General features: G+C 36.4%; 1 protein-coding gene across 5 annotated transcripts in view; it reads left to right on the top strand.

Annotated features, from left to right (window-relative positions):
* Nucleotides 1-2,097: 2,097 nt before the first annotated feature.
* The window catches only part of LOC113234190 (general transcription and DNA repair factor IIH helicase subunit XPB-like), a 26,121-nt gene continuing 8,586 nt past the window's right edge, over nt 2,098-19,632 (top strand). Inside the window, exons 1-10 of one of the 5 annotated variants that reach the window (XM_026469491.1) lie at nt 2,098-2,171; nt 4,951-5,032; nt 5,470-5,614; nt 7,046-7,186; nt 7,517-7,711; nt 9,067-9,364; nt 10,642-10,808; nt 12,670-12,840; nt 13,872-14,092; nt 15,362-15,545. In XM_026469491.1, the coding sequence (XP_026325276.1) occupies nt 4,975-5,032; nt 5,470-5,614; nt 7,046-7,186; nt 7,517-7,711; nt 9,067-9,364; nt 10,642-10,808; nt 12,670-12,840; nt 13,872-14,092; nt 15,362-15,545 (1,580 nt within the window). In that variant the 5' untranslated portion in view covers nt 2,098-2,171; nt 4,951-4,974. The remainder of the gene's footprint in view (nt 2,172-4,950; nt 5,033-5,469; nt 5,615-7,045; nt 7,187-7,516; nt 7,712-9,066; nt 9,365-10,641; nt 10,809-12,669; nt 12,841-13,871; nt 14,093-15,361; nt 15,546-19,632) is intronic. The other 4 variants (XM_026469487.1, XM_026469490.1, XM_026469489.1 and 1 more) reach the window with 4 other exon arrangements.

Here is a 19,632-nt window from a genome sequence, read left to right as displayed (position 1 = left end):
TCCAAGTTACCCTTGTTCAAAGGTGACTCCTTCGCCCTACACACACAAAAAGTACGCAATGCACACATAAAATTGCTTGGAGACATTTTTATCAATGCTGAAATCAGGAAAGATGTGAGGTTGAAACAAGATAGTGTGACAAGGGTTATCAAATAGAGAACAAAGGCATTAGGGCGGGTGGATATTGGTGGCCTGGACAAAGGAATTGGATGACTTTGAGGAAACTACGGAACAGAAAGGAATTCTTTTTATGGCTCCGGAATTTATCAGAGGATATAAATTATGGTAATTGATGTGTCTAGTTTATCAATAAGAGCGTGGAATGAATGTTGGAAAGAAATCTGTCTGACAAGTGTTGTCTGCTAATGGACAATGGATTGGAAGTCGCAGTTTCATTCTCGGTGCTTTACCTACCGCGTCGCGAGAAAAACTGAATCCATAATTCCCCAATGGTTACCACGACATAGGCCGATCGAACATTGCAATTGCAAAGTCAATTTATTGCTCCAGAGATTTTTTGAGTTGGGGCAACCCACAGATAGATCTTTTTACATCCAGAATAATCCACGTAGTCTTTTAATGACGTCAACTTACGTAACGAAATAAGCACTTAGAATGCAGCTATCACTCCGCTTTCAGCAGAACTGCACGACGGTACAGCTTGAATGTTACCGAGCACTTATATAATTCTCAAAGTGTTTGTACAACCGAATCGTGGCCCTGACTTTAATTCAAATCGGAACCGATCCGATAGGGTTGCCCATTTGTAATATTATACGCCTGGACTCGGAAAAGACGCACAGTTTCCGATCGGGAGAGGCAAACAAAATCAAGCTGCTTGTAATTTGTGATGACAGCTCCGAGTTGAGAAGAAGCTCGAGCTTTACCGATACCTATTCAATTTCCAGCCTAGGCTTACCGAGATACCATAGATACTAAACCAACCAGTCTCCCACTCAAAGTACCTAACTATTGGAATTTGAAGGTGTGGTTTGTTCAGACTGATATATTTAATTATGAAATTTTTAACAAATAGCGCTCGACGAAATTCGCCTAAAAACCGTGCTGGCTACGAAGAAACCTAAGAAGCTACTGGGGACAGGTGTAGCAAGTGTCAGATACCGCACCGTATCTTGCGCACCAGCTTTTCCTGAGATAAGGTAAAAACTAGGTCTTGTATGTACAGGGTGAGATCTTTGTGGGTTAATACAATATAATAAAAAAACAAATCCTAACTCTGCCTCTTAAAGTAACTTTTAACAATCTTTTAACCGATTTCGATTGAGCAGATGAAACAGCTAAATAACCTTTTTAATACAGTTGCTCAAAACGTAGTATTTTTCGTACTACAAATCGTGCCGAAAGTTGGATTTTTCGCACTAGTGCTTTTTCCTTTTCCATTATTTTTTTTTAATTTACTGTTGTTTCAAATCTTAAACATAGAACTATAGAGGTCGTATATTTATTTAATATTTATGTGCTTTGTGACCTAAGTCATTCGTCATTAAAACTTATATTTACTTACAAACATCTTATTTGTTTAAATTGCATAGATGTTTTATAAAACAACGGATTACATTTAAAAATACCAAAATATTTTAAATAAAGATGGCCGATTGAGTATTAACAACGATCGGAGGTGAGTATTACGCGAGACCGCTGCGCGCCGCGCCACTAAAATATACTGTTTTATTTTACTTTCAATGTAATTTTTTCGCAAATGCATTAAAAAACGTCGTTTGATACATGTGCGGATTTGTCATTTTCACTTGTCTCGAGTCTCTCTCGAGTCGAAGCCTCGAGACTCGTGAATAATGACTAACTTCCGCACTTGTATTAAAAATAACTATTTTTCAAAATCGGTTGCTTACTCATAAACTTTTCCTAAATAATGTTACCGCCATAATATACACTCTGTGACAACGACAAATATTGCAGTATTTCTATACTATGGGCATTGTGTTGTTTGACCGTTTGACACTTGGACTAATAACTTTGTTTTTTAATGGTTTTCTAATTTGTAGTTCTCGTTCGTTGATTAAGCTGTAAAAACGGCTACTTCCAAGCTCCGTTTGATTATTATATATATGAAATAGAATTAGTCTTTTTATAATAAAAGTTATATGTTTTTATTATAGGTTAGCTGGGAAAATGCAGATATACATAGATTGGTAAGTGAAATCTTTGTAAAATTTACCTAAATATATTAGATATTATTCTGTCACCATCGCGTTGGTTGGATTTTAGACACAGATAACGAGTATTTTTTTGTAGTTTGGAAGAGAACGCATGAAGCTAAATACAATACATCGTTAAATCATAAATCCACGAACTATGAGATACTACGTTACGTGTGTTATCACCGCTAACCAGTGCTGCCAATGCCAATTGTTCACAATCCCCAAAAATTAAGGTTGTAGTCCCCAAATTTGGGGAGAGCTAAAGTTCATATTCCCCACAAAATCCCCGCATCTAGAATTCTCATTATTTATTATAAATCCGTCGCTTAAAAATATAATAAAGCATTAAGAAGCTCAAAATATAACCATGTAATACGTTTGCTGTGAATGTAAATGACAGAGTGTAAAATGTAAAGCAAATTATACAATTAGATGAAAACATTTATTTACTTTAATGAGATTCAACGTGAATTACTATTTAAAAAAACGTAAATCATTTTTCTTAGCCTTACAACATAATTATTAAACATTTAAAGGATTGCGCATTTGGTGACAAATCCAAAATCCTGGGAATATCCACAACATAGAGGTAGAACTGTGGCCCACGTCTAGTCTTCGGATGATGGAAAAGGGAAGATGGAATCAAATCAATTCAATTCCATCAAATGCAATTCCATCGCATACTCTCCGTGATATATCCTGTAGAATATATTACCGATAAGCAGACAACTTTACGATGGTGTTCAAGGCTCTGCAGCTTCGCCTCTGCTAAATCCGAGTCACCTGTAAGCCTCTTGTTACGCTTGTCGATTGAATCCAAGGTGGCCAGTTGGTATTTAGCAGAGCCATTCCATAAGTGGCGGCAGTACTCCTTACACGAAGTAACGCCTAACCTTGGAAAGGACGCCAAGCTTCCTGGCTGCATTTTTGACCACGGATTTAATGTATCTGCCGAAGTTCAGATACGTCTTAGAATGGATGGTCCTAAGTAGCTGAAGACGGTCGGCTATCGGTATGGATATATCACGAAAAGTCGAAGTCAGGTCAAAGGGACTCAATTTTGTGGAGAGTAGACACACCTGCGTTTTGGTAGCATTAAATTGGACAAGATTAACATCACCTCAATCGGAGACTGCTTTGAGTGTCAAATTCAAACGACTAACCATGGACTCTTCAAGTGTTAAGTTTTGTTTTGTTTGCATACGCTGTGTTGTATGTTGTGGGGAAAACACTCTTCATATGTTAAGTTTTGTATTGTTTGTCGTTGTGCACAAAGCATGTATGTGTGACCGGGACCTGTCGTCCTCATCGACCGTCCACGACCGGTCGCCCTCATCGACCGTCCGCTGACCATCTCACTTTGCATACGTTATGTTGTATGTTGTGGGGTATTTTACTTCATATCTGACAGCCTGATTGATTTTCATTGTATAAACCACAGATTACTGTATAAACCTAGTTGGATAAATTTTAGTTTTCTTTTTCTTTTTTAACTGTGTAACATTCTTCAAGTGCAAAAAGTTGCAGATGTGAGTCTTTATCAGCTCATTTGTTAGTTAATGTCGGCGGTCGGTCGCTGTGGAGGGTCGGTCGCTCTCGCGGACCAGTCGGCGGGGGCTACTGGTCGCCCTCAACGGCCATACTTTTAAACTTTTAAATTTTTGTTCTGCGTCTAAGTCACTTTACCTTTTAGTTTTGTTTTGTTTATGAGTAACTATGTTCAATAATTTCTTCTTCTTCTCTCCTTCTTCTTTCTCTCCTCTGTCCTCTTTGTTGTCCCTAGGGCTGACTTTCTATCCACACTGTCTCTATCTTTTCTACCGTCTTTTTTCTTGCCCCCTATTTCCCTCTGCTTGGTCACTCGCTCCAAGTAGCGATGCCCCAAGAGAGGGTAATAATGTGTTCTTAGCTCGTAGTGTTTAAGTTTATTGATTAATTCTTTTATTACAACTAAGGAAAAAATCCCATGTACTCTCGACAAGGCTGGATTTCTTCTCCACTCACCTATATATTGGTCAAGTACCTGTCCACAACTGTGTTGTCATCAGCATACCCAAAGGCACCTGGCATTAACATATATAGCAATAGTAGAGCTCCTTGTGAAAGAGTTCGTCCAGGGAAGTACTGCCACCTTACCTATTTCTACCGCCAAGCGGTAATGTTAGCATTACTAGTTATATGAATCGCATTATGTTCAAACGAAAGCTTAATGCACTTATTATAATTAGTCTATGGTGCAGTTTAACTATCCAGTGCTGCACTTGTCGTTGAAATGATAGTGACCTAGTGGCTGCTAATCTTAAAACGTGATTTACGTAATGTATGTGCAAACAGACTTGACTATCATAATAAAACGAAATGTCTGGAATTCTTATTTGACATCATTTCACATCCACAACCTAAAGTTAAAAAAGCCACACGATTGTTGTATAAAAAAACTAGGCTTCACGGTCTATAGGCCTTTGCCTTTCCGCAAAGAAAAAAAGAAAAATGTCTTTACTTGAAAAAAATAAAAAGTCTTTGTTCTGCCAGTATGACTTTGACAAATGTCAGTTTTTCTACAATCGTGAGTGTGAGTAGGTTGAATTTTGTTTGTTCCTAACATTTTTATCATTTTGTACACAAATTAAATAAAAATAACTTGTGGACAGAGTTCTAATTTAATAGGCAGTACATATGTGATGAAATTTATTAAAAGTAAGTACTTATCGTGTATAATAATATTGTTATTACTCATTATGATGAAATTACATATTTTTTTAATTTTTAGGCAAATAATAAAGTAATTACCGATATGGGACCACCGAAAAAGTTAAAAAAATATGACTCCAAACCTGGAAGTGATAGATCAAGTAAGCTAATTGATATCAAATTATCTTTGAAATAGGGAGTCTGTTTAATTGTCATTTTACTGCTGAATTTCAGTGCATTATTTAGGTATTATGCATAATGTATGTAAATATCTCAGTATGGATATTTCCACATTTCTAAAACCAAAACAATGTGTTTCAATATGTGAGTACTACAAGTTTATAGCTATGCAGTGGATACTGACCATTTGTTTACTGATCATTCAAGAATATTAAGTTAATAATACAATTGCACTATGGCAAGTTGTACTTTAATGCAAGACAAGTAGTTTAAAAAAGATTATTAATTTTTTTTATTTCTTAGAGTTTTAAGAATTACAATAACAATGTAATTGTCCACATATACCTTTGTGCTTATACAGAAATGTACACACCTACACATGTTTCAAATATACAATGCAGATAAATAAATATTTTAGGTAAGAAAAAGAAAATAGAAGAGGAGACAATAGATCTGGTAGAAGATGACAATGCTGAAAATGTTGTTGTGCCTGGAGCGGCTATGCAAGATGCCGAGAAAAATGACCAAGTGCCTGAGGATGAATTTGGAGCCAAAGACTACAGGTAAGATGAATCAACAGGTAACCTATCCACACAAATTTATTTTCTCCGAAATAAAGTTGTTTGAATTTTTATTACTCTGAAAACCGAATTATAACAAAACCGTTAGTTATTCTTTCATGATATGTTGGATGTTTATCGCAAAGACACAATTAGGTTAGATTAAGTTAGGTTTAAAAGAAAAAACATTTTCCTCCCAAAATTACTTTCACAGTTATGAAAATTCGAGCAAACGTTATTTCTAGAAAATGTCATTTCAGACTTCTGATAGGTAACTGAATCAACATATTTTACATTGTACTTTTCCTGGCTACATACTTTATTTTTTTTTTTTTTTAGTTTATTCATAACAAAAAGAAAAATATTAACATTATTCTTACAGCACTACTCTGTCAGTTGTTGATAACAACCTTTATCTGTTCATACTGATGGATGATGCATGATGTTATGCCTAAACAGGTTACATACATAGATAAAACTTAATAATTTTCAGCAGATAAAGCTTTGATAATTTTCTTGAGGAAATTTTTTACTTACTAAATTTTACATAAGATAAAACAGCATTGGAAATTGAAGAAAAGACAAGCAAATTCAAATGGAAGTATTTCAGGACATAATCTTGAAAGACTTGGAAGGAAACAGTACGGGCAAGGGTATTAAACATCACACGTAAAACCAAACTCCGTCATAACTCCACATTGTGAAATGAAAAAACAAAATTTTAAAGGTCAAAAAATTACTGAATTAAATCAATAAATTTATATTTTCGTTTATAAATGGATAACTAAATACTATGTATAAATAAAAATAATCATATTATTCTCAATATAATTCGTACAGTATTTTATTACTTTGATAACTTTATGACAGTATTCGGCTTCAAGTGCGATATGTTGCATTGCCTTTAACACTGGTATTCAGCCGATACCCTATTAAGAGAAAGAGGCCACATGTTATGTCGGACCAGTCTTGTGATTCATGAATTTCGCTAAAACAATTGGATGATAAATTATTAAATAGTGTAGTTTTGTATGAAAGTATATTAGAAAGTTATACCCCATAAATATTTGTGTAATTATGTTGAAAGAATGCAAAATACATGTACATTTTTTATATGCATTTGATATTCAATGTTGTTGCACCAAGACTGAAATTGAATGTGCCAGTCATTGACTTATGGTGCCAATGGCCTAATTGAAATAAAAAACAAACTGGTACTAAAAAAATTATACTATAACATTTGCTGGCACAATTACCAAGTCACTAACAACATTTGGTGGTTCTCTGGTCTGTGTTCTGGGAGATGGCACAGATTACTTATTATTATTATTATATTAGAAATTAGACACGGTACAGGGAATTCCTTACTTTGAGACCAGCCAATTGGTGTGATTGTCTGGCACATTATCATATCATATTTATATAATATTTTAGGAGTCAAATGGCTTTAAAGACTGATCATGCAAGTCGGCCATTGTGGGTGGCGCCTAATGGACACATTTTCTTGGAAGCATTCTCCCCTGTGTACAAACACGCTCATGACTTCCTGATTGCTATTGCTGAGCCTGTATGCAGGTACGTTTATTTATCATTGATTATTTATTTATTAAATGTTCAAAAACCAATTGGAGGACAATGTAAAGTTCAAAATATAAGTGAAGAAAAAGATTGTGTGAAGTGTCATTATGTAAAGTCAACCGAAATTAAATACAAACAATCGTAATAAAGTGGAAATTATAATTATTTTTTCGGATCTAAATAGTTTTTCAAACAAATCAATGTTTCGAGCTGTTTACTGGTCCCGTGTTCAAGTCTAACCATTTCTATGAGTCAGATCCGAAACAGGGAAAATTTAAGAACTCTATAAACTTAACAAATCAATACAGATTTTGTATCCAATTTCAGGCCACAACATATTCACGAATACAAATTGACAGCGTACAGTTTATATGCTGCAGTATCGGTAGGACTGCAGACTGGAGACATAATAGAGTACCTACAGAGATTGAGCAAGTGTGCTGTGCCTGCTGGTATTATAGAATTCATTCAACTTTGCACACTCTCATATGGAAAAGTTAAGCTGGTTCTTAAACACAATAGGTAAGCACTGAGGTTGTTGAATGAATCTTAATGCGAAATGTGTAATAGTTAGAAAATAAAGGAGTAATTTTCAGTTTAGTTTTCTATACTTAGTTTCGGCATTTTAAAGAGACTACATGGCTCTAGATTCCACACAAATTTCATTCAATAATATTCCTATATTTTGGCTAATCGTATCTAGTAAAGTTTTGCAAAATTGTCCTTAAATCGTATGCACCGCGCGAAGGCAGTGACCCCACCACCCGATTCACAGAGCGATACGTAATCTAATCTAATCTAATCTAATCGATCGCTTATTTGCCTATTTTTTTAGTTATGATTGTTTACATTCATTAGAAAAGTTGAGTGAAGAAAGCCTAGCTCCACAGCTATGCAGAGATTCGCAGTTTCGTTTCAATGACGACAACGACACTCGTAATCTTCTCCGCGTAAACTAAATGTTTCACATCATGCCATAAGGCCGCGGCCGCACTACTAAGGCGACTGCGACGCGACGGCGATTTCGTGAAAACAAACTCATATAAACGTATGTCGGTGGCAGCACTGCAGAAACGACAAGCGATTTACGACAAAATATGCGGTGATGTACCTGAGCGGCCGCACAGCCTCGCGGCGTTCGTGCGCAAGAGAGCGACATATGCGAGCGAAGAGTTGCGAAGGAGACATCGCACCTCGTTTCACAACACAAACGTGACTATTTGTCGCTTGTGGCGGCAGTGCGGCCGCCCTGTCGCCTAACCTGTCCGGGCCACCCATAAAGTGACGTAGCGGCATTTCGCTGGCTTCTCGCTTTTGTAATGCGGCCACCTATTTTTTCGCGTCGCCGTCGCCGTACCAATGCGGCCCCGGCTTAAGAATAGTCACGCACTTACACTCGTGGTAATGCAGGGTCTGGCGAACCTGGTAACAGTTCTATTTTGCACTAACTTTGTACAACCACGTGGCATTTTGTCAGAGACTAGCTAATAGATCACTAGAATTGCGGACGTGTTCGGCTATCCCACCTAGTACTTAACTAGCGCCCTCGTTTGTAGGCGCATGCGCTGCGTTTAAGAAAGAAAAAGATACCAATACTTTCTCGGTTCCTCCGGCTGCTATAAATTTTGGTAGTACGTACCGTGCAAGTCAATGACCTTTGGATCAAGCAGGATCGGATGTTTACCGCAATTAAATAATAAATAAGAATTTAGGAATTTTTTTTTTCGACTAATTTATTTATTTGGTGGTGTGGTTCAGTTTCGGTTATATAATGACCTCTATAAATATGGCGAGAATGGAAATTAACACATTGTATGAAACTTTGGTATTTCCATAGTATATTGTTAAATAATATGGACTTTATTACTTACAAACAGATACCTTGTAGAGAGCAAACACGTAGAAGTGCTTCAGAAACTATTAAAAGATCCGATTATCCAACAATGTCGTTTACGGCGAGATGGTGACGACGACCTCCTCGCATCAGCATTGCCCAACAAACCTGCAGCCAGTATTTCAAAGGCTGGTGAGCCAGAGAAGCCAATCACTGCTAATGTACCGGAAGACATCAGTCAGTTTTATCAACAACTGGATAAGGACGACGATGAAGACGAAGCTACAGATATTGCTGCTAATACTGCTGTCGCTTTCGAAGTCGATCCTGACAAAATTGAGGTAGTCACCTATATGAATTTGATAAGAAAGCAGCTGGTAAAATCAAAACACGTGGCACTTGTCAACTTATGTATCAGAGTGTCGGGGGCAGTGGCAGCGTCCCGCAATCTAAATCTTTGCGTTTTATGCAACAGTCATGGACAGGCGTGTCGCTTACCACCAGACCTACGACTTGTTCATCCCGTAACTTGGTATCATAAAAAAAGCAATAAACGTTGATATCTGCAATTTTATTTTATAAAATAGAATAGAACTATTTCATATTCACCGTATAATTAAATGCAATGTCCTGATTGTTACAAATTTAATAATTATAAAAACAAAATTTGTAAATAGATAAATTTTTTATTCACTTTCTTGGCAAAGACATGCAACAGATATTTGGTACAGATGATATAGGACTCGGAACACAGTAATTATATTTGACACAGGTCTATTTCTGTAAGCCAAGACAGTGGAAAAGCGCTAGCACAGCATAAACGACGCAGTTGCCCGCGACACTTGTATTCTGCCAGAACCCTGTAGGTTAGAGACGCCGCTCGTAATCTCAAATAATCCAATTCATCTCAAGCAGAGACAGTTTCAAACGACTTACTCTTTGATCTTTGATTTACTCTTTGATAATTAGTACAATACAATTTATATATTATTCTATTATGTCCCATTGCTGGGCAAAGGTCTCCCCCTAAATCCTCCATTGCTCCCTCTAAAACCCATCAAGATCGTCCCGACGCATTCTCGACCGTCCACGCCGTCTCTTTCCATCCTCGGGCACCCAAGGAGTGACGACGTTCACTTACTTCCCGAGTTGCATCCGGCTAACGTGGACCGCCCAATCTCATTTGAGCCTGGCTGTTTTGCTTCCCAGTAATGCCCGTCATCTGACGCATCGTTGTATTGCGTACTCGGTCAATACGTTTAAAGCCCAGAATGCTGCGCTCCATCGCCCTCTGGCAAATCTTGAGTTTAGACTTCTGGAGCTTTGTCAGCGACCACGTCTGTGCACTGTAGGTCCTCAAAGGAAATTCAATGCTCATCTGTAAAACTTGTTTAGATGTTCATAGTAATTGGGTGCATAGCCAATGCCGAGTTTAATTCATTGCTGTTTAAGGTACAATGACGTATACAAACACAAGGTCTTTCTTAGAAGACTAGAACTAACACCTAAAAATTTACCGTGAAGACTTCTTATCTGAAATATTTACAGAGCTTATTCGTCATAGATTTCGTAAGCTAATATTTAAAATATGCTTCATAACTAATATTGCCGGTTCCAGGTAATACAAAAGCGATGCATAGAATTGGAGCACCCGTTACTAGCAGAATATGATTTCCGAAACGACACTGTGAATCCTGATATCAATATAGATCTGAAACCTACAGCTGTTCTCAGACCATACCAGGAGAAAAGTCTTAGGAAAATGTTTGGCAATGGTAGAGCTAGGTAAGTTCCCTGCATGGTTTACCTAGGTAAGAGATTGAAATAAGACTTTGCAGTTACCTTCGAGCAGCAGCCTCTACTCCATCCGGCTTTGGATATAGGCCTCCTCCATATCTCTACCATTACGTCGCTCCCGTGCCACATGCATCCAGTTGCAGCACGCGAAAATTTTAATGTCATTCATCCAACGAAGTGGCGGACGACCTCTGGCGCCCGTGTTGGCCCATTGTCGCCACACCAAGATCCTCCTTGTCCACCGATCTGGATCCATCCTTTCTACGTGTCCTGCTCATTTCCACTTCATCGTTCAATTTTGTGTAGAACGTCCCCGACTTTAGTTATCCGGCACTTACCTTATATTAGTAAAAAGTAAAAGTTCCCTTTCGCACTTTAATCAGGATTGTGCCTTCGCCGTTGATATTAATTAGTAAAATAACTTTTTGTGCTCAACGTCTTTATCATGATATCGTCATCGCCTATCCTAAATTTCGTTTATTGTATGGTATGGCCCTTATAACTTCTTATCGTATGAATGGCATACACTATAATACTTGCCATCACGGTGAAAGGATTTGAAAATCGGCGTAAGGTACTCGCTGATTGTTACCCAGGGTGTAGCTGACGCACCTACAAGAAAGAAATGGTACGTCGTACCTCCCCGGCTCCTTTCGTGCGCCTCATTATATAGCGATTGCATGATAGTCTTGTTGAATATTAAATAAGTTTATTGAGCAAAGTCCAATAATAATATGTAGCTAACTAAACAGGGCTACCTAAATAAGGCTGTAACTTCGAACTTGACAATGGACTGTGATCCACATGGATCCACTTAACTTTTCCTTCCGATGAAAAAATACATAATGACACGTTCAACTACGTGGTTTGTCGTACATTATTTATATAATATGAATTCGTTGGTATATTTTATTCTTATTATTGTTGATATTAAATTGACAACGATAACTAATTTGTTTATTAAATTATTTTAATTCGTCGAAGAACTAAACTGATTTGTTATAGTTCAACTGTTTTTCTTTCATCTACTGTTTTCCTCGCAATAGTGAGTTGTTTTGCGTGTCGTGGCTTAAAACCCTCGCTACGCTCAGGATTCTATGGTTCAATCTTAATATCCTTGGGTTGCTCAGGTTTCAATACAAACACTCGTGTCAAACTCAACAAATTTGCAGCCTTGCATAACAAATAACTATTTTTATGGAGGAAAATTGTGCTATTTAGCGGCAAAATAAAAATAATTATTTTTGCGCCGAGAGCGATGAATACCACGTTAGGAATCTTGCGATCCTTCCATCGGGCGGACGGAGCTGTTTAAATTCAATCGCGTCTAATTGTGATTCTTTTACTAAGTTCTAATCATTATAATATAATCTAAATCATGTGTCAATTCTAATAAGTGTATAACAGTCTACAGCCTTGTCATGTACCTATGAATACATATCTCTAATTCATTATAACTCGACCCTTTTAGGGTAAGTGTCTAATTAATATCTTTTTCATCAAGTTAGGAAGTGTAGTGTTTTATATTAATGTACCTGTTTTTCTATATATACTTTTTTATTGTTACAGCCTTACTCCTAAATAGGGAGTAAGGCTGAGACAGTTCTGTTCAAACTATCATTTTACGGAGTTTTTTGATCAAGAAAAAACACGTTTTTGTCAAACTTTTGGTTTAAAATTCGTGATCGAAATACATAAGGAACATAAAATATATTTGAGCTCACCCACTCCTCTTTACATATTTATGCTTCTCCGCAGGAAGCCAATAATAAAGCTGTACGTAATAATGTAATTCTTTTGAGGTCTTTTAAATTGTACGTAATTAATTTCGTTTTGAAACAATCATCAGATCGGGCGTAATTGTACTACCATGCGGCGCCGGCAAGTCCCTGGTTGGGGTGACCGCAGTGTGCACGGTCCGCAAGCGCGCGCTCGTGTTATGTAACTCCGGTGTCTCTGTGGAACAGTGGAAGCAACAATTCAAGTGCTGGTCCACTGCAGATGATAGTATGATTTGCAGGTATTTATTTCACTATTTATTTCCACGTTAAAATGTAGTACCTCTAGGTAGGTAGGTTCATTTTAGTGTTATATCACTACAATTAATTGGTCTAAAATGTTGTGCTGTACATTACAAGATAATAGAAATTTTATAATCTTTAGGATTATAAATGTTTAGAGAAAGTCCGCTTTATGGATGTATATTAATTTACAATAAAATACCAGACTCCCGTAAGAAAGCAGAAAATGATAACATATTCAAAATCTAATTAAAGTCTATCTTAATAAACAGTGTGAGAGACTTCACTATAAGATGATGTGAAAGAACTGGTGAACTCGCAAGTGTCCCATAATGTAACAGTACACTTTCCTGTTAATTTTGTGTTTATTTTAAGTACTTGAAATCTATGTTTGTTTTTGTTAATTTTAGAAAGTACTAATTATTTGCTAAACCCTACGGGGTATGTTTATATTTAGTACATTACCTACCTGTTTATTGCCTGTATGTGTTTATGGTTTGCAATAAATATATTAAAGTCATGTGATTGACCAGGTTTTCGTAAAGTGAACTTTAGATTTCTGGTCAATCACAGCGAATAAATCTGTTTTCAGAATACAGTTGTTTGGTTATATAGAATATAAATATAAATGATATGGAAAAAAGCAAATGAAAAATGTAATAAGTTCACAGTGAACACCGTTAAACTTTTCAAAAAACATAGACCTTAAATTCATATCTATAATCGACTTACATATACTTAGGTGGCGGACTTCCAAATTATCGGCTAAAGTTAATAATTAACCACCCCAAACACGTTCCACGGCACAAACCAAAATATTTAATATTTTTTTCTTAACTGTATGCAGATTGTGAATAAGACTGGGCCTTTCATTGGTAAAAATAATCGCGTGATATCATTGAGCCGGTATATAATTCGTCGGATTTGAGTGCCACACAAACCTTAGATATATTAAACATATCTTCCTGGTGAATTCAATATTTTTGCCATAGGCCACTATTCTAAAAGCTATCGATATTTTAATAAACAGATTTACATCAGAAGCAAAAGACAAACCAATGGGAGCGGGGATTCTAATAACAACATATTCAATGATAACGCACGGGCAGCGGCGATCTTGGGAGGCGGAACAGACAATGAAATGGCTCCAGGCTCAAGAGTGGGGACTGGTTGTTCTTGACGAAGTCCATACGATTCCTGCCAAGATGTTCCGAAGAGTGCTCACCATTGTCCACTCCCACTGTAAATTGGGTAAGTGCTATGGTCCTATTAACAACATACTCAATGATGAAACTTGAAATGACCCTGGGAATTGAGCACGAGTGCAATCTGATAGTGCTTAGTGATTACTTGTACAAGGAAGCCTTTATCAAGTACCAGCTCCTTCAAAATGCGTAACGTGCCTTAAAATTACTAACATGCATTTTTTTTTATAATGTAAATGTAAAGTGACGGGACGAGCAAGTCATGCACCTGATGGTGAGCTACACGCCTGTCCATTACAGTCTCAGTGCCACTCAGAGCTTTAAATCGCAAGGATCTGAGGGGCACTGCCACAGCGCCTGTCACCCTGAGCCATAAGTTGACAAGTCCCATATGCCAGTAATTTCACCATCACCCTTCAAAACTGAAACGCAGTAATGCTTACATTAGTGCCTAGCGGCAGAAATAGGTAAGGTGGCAGTGCTTTCATGGACGAACTCTTTCACAAGGAGCTCTACTGCACTAAATTACTTATTATTTGTATTTTGTGGAGAAATATATATGCAACTTATTATTATTATTATTAGTGATGTCCATAACGACAAAAACTCCTTATTTTCAACATTAAAAAAAATGCCTATTGTTACTTAACTAAGTGACATTTTTTATGTTTTTTTTTACCAGAACTGATATACCCTTTCCTCTGGACCGGTGTCTGCTTGATGTTGAGTTTAGTGATCCCTGTGTACATTTTTACTTGAGTGAAAAAAAAACCTTCATATGTTTCTCATTGATGGCGCTACGGCAAAAAAGCCGTTTAAATCAAAAAGAAAGATCGCCAAAGTTCATAGAGAAAGTCGTGAGGTCTGCTGTTGCGTTCCGTAGCTCAGTTGGGAAAGCCGATAGCCCCGGTTTGCAAACCAGTCCTGGTTAGAAATTCGAATCCAGCCGGAACGAAGAAATTTTTCTTGGTGTTTGTTCGATCTTGTATCAATAATAACACTAAACTAGTGCAATATTTTCACAAAAAAATAATGAATATCGTGGCAATAAGAAGATGCTATTCAGTAAAATAAATATTGGAGTTATATACATTTTTATTACAATCTTTCTTTAAATAGCATTTTCTAAAGTATAAATATAGGCCGTGACCATGGGACCTGTAAAGGGCCCGAAACGTCGGTCTGTTTGAAAAAACAAATATACGCGATTTAAATCCGGAAAAATAGTTTCATTTCCTATGTGTAACAATCGCGAAAACCTAAGAACTCGATTTATAAATATAGGCATTTATAAAGTTTACCTTATTAAATACAGGTTTAACGGCAACATTGTTGCGTGAAGACGACAAGATCGCAGACCTGAACTTTCTGATCGGGCCCAAGTTGTACGAGGCCAATTGGCTGGAGCTGCAGGCTAACGGATACATCGCGCGAGTGCAGTGTGCTGAAGTGTGGTGTCCTATGACTCCGGAATTCTATCGCGAATACCTTATTCAAAAGTAAGTATGACATTTTTTTCAAATGCAATAAAACCTATATCAGAGAATTACTAAGTACCGAGATTGGGCACTCTCCGCTCCTCCCTAGTTTTAGATACCACAACACGCCCCGGACATTGACGGTCACATTGGCTGAACGACAAAAGTTGTCGGCGAGCTGTTTTCGCGCTAAGACGGCTTTGATATTTGAATATAGTTACATTTATTCATTATGAAACTTGTACATTAATACAGTGTGTTAGGGCACGCACTGTACAAACTTTAAGGGGGTGTTTAGTATTCAATATTATGTGAAAAACACTAATACGTGTGGGGTCAAAACTCAACTCCCTAGGAATGGCAGCCATTTTGATTTTTTATACTTAGTTTGCTAAACGTTTGTTCTAAAATTATCATATTATAAGAAGTAGAAGCAGTACGAACATAAAAAATATTTTTTCGGAAAGCTAAGATTAGCGGCAATTGAATAAAATATCTGTCATGTACATAAAAAAGTGAGGGAATGCCTAATAAAAATAATGAATGTAAATTTTTCCCAAAAAAACTGCCAAAAAAACTAAGTTTTTGTAATTTAATCGTAAAATAACCAAATTAAGGTACTGTTTTTATGTATGAATTTTAAAGTATTTCAGCTGTTCTTAAAAACACGACTATAATCATAATCCTATGTCCACAATTCTAAAAGTTACAGCTTCTGCAACATAACGTCTCCGAGAGCGAAATAAGTAAATTTTACAGTCTTTCTAGTAAATTGTTTTGTGTGTTGAGAGGTAGTAAGTTAATTTGAAATAAAAAACAGTAAAAAATATTATATTATTTATTTTACAAAAAAAAGAAACACATAAATTATAAAAGGTGTTCAAAATGTTCCCCCCTATTTAGAAGGCAAGCTGTTGTCCGAATTCCTACCTGCTGGGTGGCCCGATATAAAATTTCGGGATTTGCACGAATTTCTTCAGCAGCTTCACGAATGCGCGCCGATAGCTCCTCTCTCGTATTCACTGGGTTAAAATAAACTTTTTATTTCATCCAACCCCAAAAAAAATCTAATGGAGTTAAATCCGGACTACGCGGAGGCCACGCAACAGTGCCGCCTCTTCCAATCCACTGTGGATAATTTTCATTCAAGTGCTGTCTCACAGCTGTGGCGAAATGAGCCGGGGCTCCATCCAGCTGCAACCACATTCCTCGAAGACGTGCGATTGGCAATTCTGAGAGTAATTCCACAAACTCTGTCCTTAAAAATTCCAAAAATCTTGGGCCATTTAATCTTTCCGGCAACTCCACCGGTCCAACTAATTGGTTATTAATAATACCAGCCCAAACGTTGACAGAAAACTCATGCTGGAATGAGGATGGTCTCACTGCATGAGGGTTTTCGGTAATCCACATATGTAAATTACGATAATTGGTTATCCCCGCTCTTGTAAGCGAAGCTTCGTCGCTCCATAAAATCTTCTTTAAAAAGTTTGGCTGTTGCCGCACCTTTTGATTAATCCACGCACTAAAAACTGAACGTGCTGCATAGTCCGGATCACTAATATTCTGCACGCGTCGAAAATGGTAAGGATATAAGTCTTCACTTTTCAAAATACGCCACACTGTCCAATGCGACATACCAAGTCGGAGAGCAATTCGCCTCGTGCTTAATCTTGGATCTCTGTAGATCATATTAAGAACGGTTTCTTCATCATAAACTGGTATTTCACGTGCACGTTCACCTACTAGTTGACGAATACCATTTTCTGCCAATCGCCTATGAATATCACGAAATGTCTGGTGATTAGGTGTAGGCCGATTAGGGAATCTCCTTCGGTATTCACTCCGAAAGCACTTTTGGTCAAGATGTGTTGTCTGAGTAGAGAGTAACAACTGACTGTTAATTGTTGAATGAAAGGAACCGTTAAGTACCCTTAGAACTTTTTTCAATCAGGATTGTGCTTAGGGGCTTATCTTTTGTCCCTTTTACACTTGCAAGCTGGGCAGAGTGAGCCAGGTAATAAATGGTTGAACTCATCGCCATTGTTGTAACCGAGAGCGATCTTTTGTGTTGTTAAGATACTAAGTTCGAGTAGTAAAAACTTTTAGAATTGTAGACATACGATTATGATTTTGGTCTTGTTTTTAAGAACAGCTGAAATACTTTAAAATTCATACACAAAAACAGTACCTTAATTTGGTTATTTTAGGATTAAATTACAAAAACTTAGTTTTTTTTGGCAGTTTTTTTGGTAAAAATTTACATTCATTATTTTTTTTAGGCAATGCCCCACTTTTTTATGTACATGACAGATATTTTATTCGATTGCCTCTAATCTTAGCTTTCCGAAAAAATAATTTTTATGTTTGTACTGCTTTTGCTTCTCATAATATGATAATTTTAGAACAAACGTCTAGTAAACTAAGTATAACAAATCAAAATGGCTGCCATTCCTAGGGAGTCGAGTTTTGACCCCACATGTATTAGTGTCTTTCACATAATATTGAACACTAAACACCCCCTTAAAGTATGTACAGTGTGTTAGGGCACGCACTGTACAAACTTATAACATCATTGTACGTTACTATATATAATGGTTGTGAATTGTGCTGTGTACGGCTGTTTATCATCTATAAATCGTCACCAAATAAGAGACCACATTTGACACTTGTCATCGTGACGCGAATAGGGATGTGGCTAATCATATCGGTAATCACATTATACGATTTTCACGAGAAATCGATTCAAAATTATAAGAGTTTGTAAATGTTTAAAATTTTTCGGTTCATTGTTGTTCAGGAGGCCTGAAAGACCAAATCGTGCAATTCTGTTAAAAGCAATTCATTTACAGAATTCCTTGCGATTCTGTAGCAATTCCTCTGATTTTCATAAAATTGTCCCATATTTCGATGAATTGTATCCAATTCTTTTAATTTTGATTTTATAATATTCATAAATTGTTTATTACGAGAATTTAGTGTAAATAAGTATGTTCATGGATGAAATAACTACATGAAAAGACTAAATTACCAAGAAACCAAGGATTTCATGAATTTTCAATTATTCGGCTGATAATTAGTTAAAAGTTGTCGATGTCAACAACAAACAATCTCAAATAATATTCATAATTCAGAAAACAGGAACAGTCCAAAAGTAAAGCGGAGTCACAAGAAAAATACATAAAAAATAACCAAGCGCACAGTCAACTTCCAAGATGGCGAAAGACTGCGCAGTGTGCGGGCGCGGAGTCCGGGTGCCGCTGGATTGGTATCAGTGTTGACAATTCAAAATTTGCAAAAAAGAAAAGGAAATACAAATCTATCTAGTAGTATGGGGTTCTTATAAATTTGATAAATTACAAATTTATTTGCAATAGGTGTGATCAGAGATGTTATATACATAATTATTTAAAATACACCTATTTATATACATTTTTGTTTTAATATTTAATAAGCAACGTTTTTCCGAGAAATCGAAGTGACTCGGTGAAATTCGGCGATTAATTGCTACAACACTATTATATAAAAAAATAGCTTTAGGACGTAACTGTTTTCAGGACGTTTCGGAGTAACTCAAAATTGTGTTCTGATGTGGCCTCTTATTCGTTGACGACTATAAATGGTATAAAGAGAGGAGTTCTCTCGTTTTCCGAAAGATGAAACGAAGATGAAAAAATCTTATCTCTGAGATTATCATTCTGTTATTGTTTTCTTCATTTATTTGATGCAGAGTAATATATAATGCAGATTTATTACATTAATAATAATGAGACGTCATAACTTCATGAGCTAGTAGACAAAGGTTCTGGAATTTTCAATTTGTATTGCCGATAAATATTACGTAGTGAAAATACCTAATTATTAACTACGTAATGATAAACTTGGACACGCAATTTCAAATACCTTGGTTGCCTTATTTAAAAGTCCCTGTCCAAAAAACAACGTTTTAAGTGCTTTTAATATGTTTTTTAAATAAATCTTCAATATTATTCTAGTTAGTGAATTAATGAAAAATGTAATATTATATCGATATAAATACCTAATGAACATGTGTAATTATTAGGATTCTACTAATAGTATTAAAGATAACAGATTCGCCTAAGAATTT

This window comes from Hyposmocoma kahamanoa, unplaced genomic scaffold, assembly GCF_003589595.1.
Source record: "Hyposmocoma kahamanoa isolate Upper Pololo Valley unplaced genomic scaffold, ASM358959v1 81, whole genome shotgun sequence".
NCBI lineage: Eukaryota > Metazoa > Arthropoda > Insecta > Lepidoptera > Cosmopterigidae > Hyposmocoma > Hyposmocoma kahamanoa.
This window is presented reverse-complemented; position numbering and strand designations above follow the sequence as displayed.